The sequence below is a fragment of the Mastacembelus armatus genome, chromosome 11 (assembly GCF_900324485.2).
Source record: "Mastacembelus armatus chromosome 11, fMasArm1.2, whole genome shotgun sequence".
In the NCBI taxonomy this organism is placed as follows: Eukaryota; Metazoa; Chordata; class Actinopteri; order Synbranchiformes; family Mastacembelidae; genus Mastacembelus; species Mastacembelus armatus.
Genome location: NC_046643.1, coordinates 6388352 through 6392678, shown reverse-complemented (window position 1 = coordinate 6392678; position 4327 = coordinate 6388352). Strand labels below are relative to the sequence as shown.

The window sequence follows — 4327 nt, the reverse complement described above, 5'->3', positions numbered from 1 at the left end:
CACACACACAGAGCAGTGCTCTTCTCCCCAGCAAATTGCAACCTCTCTCGGATACAGTGTTTCCATGGCAGCCACGTTTTCTGCACGTGTAGAATTGGATGGAGTAAGGGAGGGAGACAGACCACTCCTATCGATTCACTGGCTGGCTATTGATTCACAGTCTGCAGCTGCACACTTACCTACAGCAAACACGCACATGCACATGTATTCCCGTGCACAAATGCACACAGTGTAAACATCTGTGCTTTTGAATGAGGCTCTGCTATGGAATGTGATAATCAAGGCTCACCTTTTCATGAGCATGCTTTCACCTTTGAAAAGGGACCTCATGTGGGACAGCTGAAGTTATCACTTCAATATACAAACAAGCTGGGTAACCAGTTAATGCCACTTACATTAGATAATGAAAAACCACAAGAGAGAAAAACACTTTTCAGTTCCAGCTGATTTTATTTCCTTCTTGGAAGAAAAGAAAAACAAATAAAAAACAACAATCTGTACAGAGGTCTGAGAGGCAGTGATTGACCCAAACATTGGCTGGTTTTGAGCGATAAACATCAAATGATATTGGCATGATTGGACAAAACATGATCATACACGGCATATTGCACAAATGAACAAAGAAAAAGGACGCTATAAAAGATGCTTTGAAGGTAAAGAAAAAAGAAAGAAATAAACTCCTGGACCACAATCATCTTCAACATAAGGATGTCCAAAGATGGCTGTCCTAGTGCCTGTCGTTGATCATCATCATCATACATAAAACACACAATCTTTGCTTATAGTACAGTCAGTTTACATAAATATCTTCATGTTATTATTCTTTTAAAAATCTTAAACACAACATCTATAGCTACATATACCTGAATCTGAAATACAAATGCTATTTGCCATGCCATAATATAGGAAAACAATTAGCCTGCTATACTTAGCCAACAGGTACAGAAAGGTTAAATACTATTTTTTGATGCAATTTGAGCAATAACAGATGAAGCACTTCATACATCTCCCTCCCTCCAAAGTCTAGGCAAAGTGGAATGAGTGTGAAATTCCATCCAGTGGTTCAAATAAAACTTATCTTGATAAAAAGCACACAGAGGTATTAGCTCTATCCAAACAGTGACTCTCTGGGATCTTTCGCTCATATATCATTTAGATCTATGTGTACTGGAAACACAGTCACCACTCAGACGGGGAGCCTCAGTGGTGCTTTGTTTACTTGGCTGGTGAAACTGGAGTCACTGTGCCATTAAGAAGCATGTGGGTAAATACTGTAAACACTGTGTGAGGTCAGATTGTGCCAAACAAAACCCCCTCTGCACATCAAAACACCAATGTAGATCCAAACAACAATGTTTTAGGCTGCCCACTCGCAGGGAAAGCCCCTTTCTATAGATTTTGTACAAAAATACAAGTAGAAAATCATGACACACTCAAATCTCCTTAAAAGTGAGAGAAGTCAGACATTTTAAATAAGATACACTTCTAGCCCTTCCGCGCTGGATACAGACAGGTGTATGTGCACAAACACAAAGGAGACCTGTACGAGAACAATACTTCTATGTATAAAAAAGTTTGGCCAGTATAAATACATCAATATAAAAAACGTCATCTGACACAGAGGAACTACAAAGTTGAAGCACTAGGCAGAAAGGATGCGCGTCGGGGAACATTGGTCCTGAATTGTGCACTGAGTGTTTAAAAAGGTTCAGAAAATGGTTTCTGAAGTTTCGAGTCAGTCTTTGTTTGAAGTCCTGCCGTTGAAAGAGAAGCTGGTGATAGTGAATTCTGTCCTATGGTCACACAAATTGCGTAATTACGCAGCAATGAACATTTTTACGCATTTAACAACAAAATCCTCCTTATCTCGGAGGGCATGCCTGTTGATATTAAAATTATTTCGAGTTTGGAAAAAAACTACACCTGAATAGCAACTTGATGGTCGATGTGAATTGGCTATATCTTAAACAAAACTCAACATGACGAGCTCTCCGCTAAGGGTCCCTATTCCCGACCCAAATAACATTAAGTTTCAAAGTTCTCAGTCTCAGTTCTCATCCGCTGCGGATTGGGCTGAACGTTTGAGCTGAAGTCCGTGTGATTCACTGCTCTCTGCTTACATTCACTCCTCCTCTGTGTCCAAATGCGAACTAAGCATTTCCCGTGTGCGCGTTCCCGTCAAGCGCACCGAGCGCTGTCCAAGTCTGTTAGCGGCGCGTACCTGGGCTTCAAAGCGCAAAGCACACAAGCCACCGTTTCTTTCCTGTTTTCACTCTCATTTAGTTAAGTGAAAAAATGGCGGAAATATTCTGGTCTGGACGCACACGCCTGTCTGGGGCACTGAAAAGTTCAAAACGTTGGGGGACATTGCGGCTCCTCTGCACCGTGCTCCCTTCAGTAGGTGAACACCAGGTTGGAGATGGTGGACTCCAGCCAGTCTCCTGAGATCATCTCGCTGACCTCTGGGGTGCAGTAGTCAGGAAAGTCGAAGTGTGATCCCGCCCCGCATTCCCCGAAGCTCCAGTCCAGGTCCCGGTCCAGCTCTGCGTCGGAGAAACCCATTCCGCCCAGGGACATGCTCTCAAACCCTGGGCTCGGGTTTACGTCGAGCCGTTCGTCTTCAAACTCTTCATCTGATGATGAGGATGACACAGATGAGGAAGAGTGAGAAGCTGATGGTGTTGGAGAGCTCGCGCGAGCGTACCTGAGGCGGGCGGTGTGTGAGGACTCGCTGGCCGCCGGGCTCTGTTCCTCGTACAGGCTAAGCGGATCGCTGGACTCCGCCGAGCTGCTCAGGGTGGGACTGCCGGGAACTCCCACGGAGGGAGGTCCGCTCTCCAGACTACCTGCCCCGCCGAACACGTGGCCGCGTCTCGCCTCTCCTGTGCGCTTCTCCGGGATCTGCCTGGCCCCAGACACCGATCTGGATTTGAAGAGCGCCTGGTGGTCACCGGGAGACGCATAGTCCTGACCCGGCGCGCCCTTGACGCCCCCCTGTTTGTGCGTCCTGCTCACTCCTTTGGACGCGGGGCTTCTTTTCACAGCAGTTTTGGCGCTGCGCTCCCCGCTCTTCTCCCCGCGGTCTGCCTGTTTACTCGCTCCGCTACCCGACTTGACCTTCTTCCTGGGCCGGTACTTGTAGTCTGGGTAGTCAGCCATGTGTTTGAGTCTGAGCCGCTCCGCCTCGCGGATGAACGGGATCTTGTCTGTGTCTTTCAGGAGCTTCCAGCGCTTCCCTAACCGCTTGGATATCTCCGCGTTGTGCATGTCCGGCGACTGCTCCATAATCTTCCTTCTCTCGATCTGTGACCAGACCATAAACGCATTCATGGGTCTCTTGATGTGCCCAGTCGGAGTTTTGCACCACGCCAAGTCGCTCCGCTCCCCCGAGGAAGGGGACTCGGGTGTCGGAGACGCATCAATCTCCAAGTCCATTTCTCCCGTGTCCATGGAGTCCCCGCCGGGGGAGTGAGCGTGGGCGCTCTCTGTCTGGCTCATGTGCTGCACCATCCTTTCCTCCGAGTATCTGGAAACACTCTGTTCAGTGCAGTGCTTTGAAAAAGTTCAAGTTTTCAAAAACGCCGTGTGGGCTTTCACAAAAAAAAAAAATATTCCACGCTTTTTTTCTTATTTCAGGGGCTTTAGAGCGAGATCACTGGTGGATACAGGTCTTTAAAAGTTCACCCAGGTCTCTTCGTTGCTTCTTTTTAAGTTCAGCCCGTTTTGAAGATGTTGGGTCTCTCAACTTTACCAGTGCGCTTCACGGCAAAAAAAAATAATCCTGAAACTATATAAAACCAACTTTCAACTGCCTGTGCGACTGAAAACTCGCTCCGCAAGGCTCGAAACGCGCCGCTGTGGGTTACAGCAGTGCAAGTCCCTTATGTGAACCTGGCTGTTTGCAGCGCAGCTTGTCTTTGCGGTTGAGGAACCATGTGGTTGAATGGAGCAGCTGCGCTTTCTCATAGTCTCCTGTTTCCCGAGCGCTCTGTAATATTACTGTAAACACAACAACGAGAACCTCGCCTTTATATAGCGTCATCGCGAGATGTAAAACCAATCGGTGTCTGTCTCCATCCTGATTTTTCAGTCAAGCCACTCCCCTTGGCCTCCCATTGGCTGAATAAAAAAAAATGGTAATAATAATAATAATGTGCAATGAGGATCGGTGTGTCTGACCTCATTCCTATCAGACTCCACTGGAAGAAAGGCAAACTTGTTGTGTGTGTGTGTGTGTTTTACAGGAACACAGTGTCCTTACTCCTGCTGCAAGGGGAAGCTTGCAAGGATATACTTAGAACTAGATTAGTTTCATGTGGATAGGTAT

At 46.9% G+C, this 4327-nt stretch overlaps 1 protein-coding gene across 1 annotated transcript; it reads right to left on the bottom strand.

Annotated features, from left to right (window-relative positions):
• Window positions 1-430: 430 nt before the first annotated feature.
• sox4a (SRY-box transcription factor 4a) lies at window positions 431-3989 on the bottom strand. Its single transcript, XM_026300548.1, has one exon. It carries the CDS (start codon window positions 3508-3510, stop codon window positions 2395-2397), a length of 1116 nt encoding a protein of 371 aa, XP_026156333.1. The 5' UTR covers window positions 3511-3989; the 3' UTR covers window positions 431-2394.
• Between the last annotated feature and the right edge of the window lie 338 nt (window positions 3990-4327).

Coding starts and splice junctions, on each gene's coding strand:
- sox4a (XM_026300548.1), bottom strand. CDS start 3,510: ATGGTGCAGCACATGAGCCAGACAGAGAGCGCCCACGCTCACTCCCCC.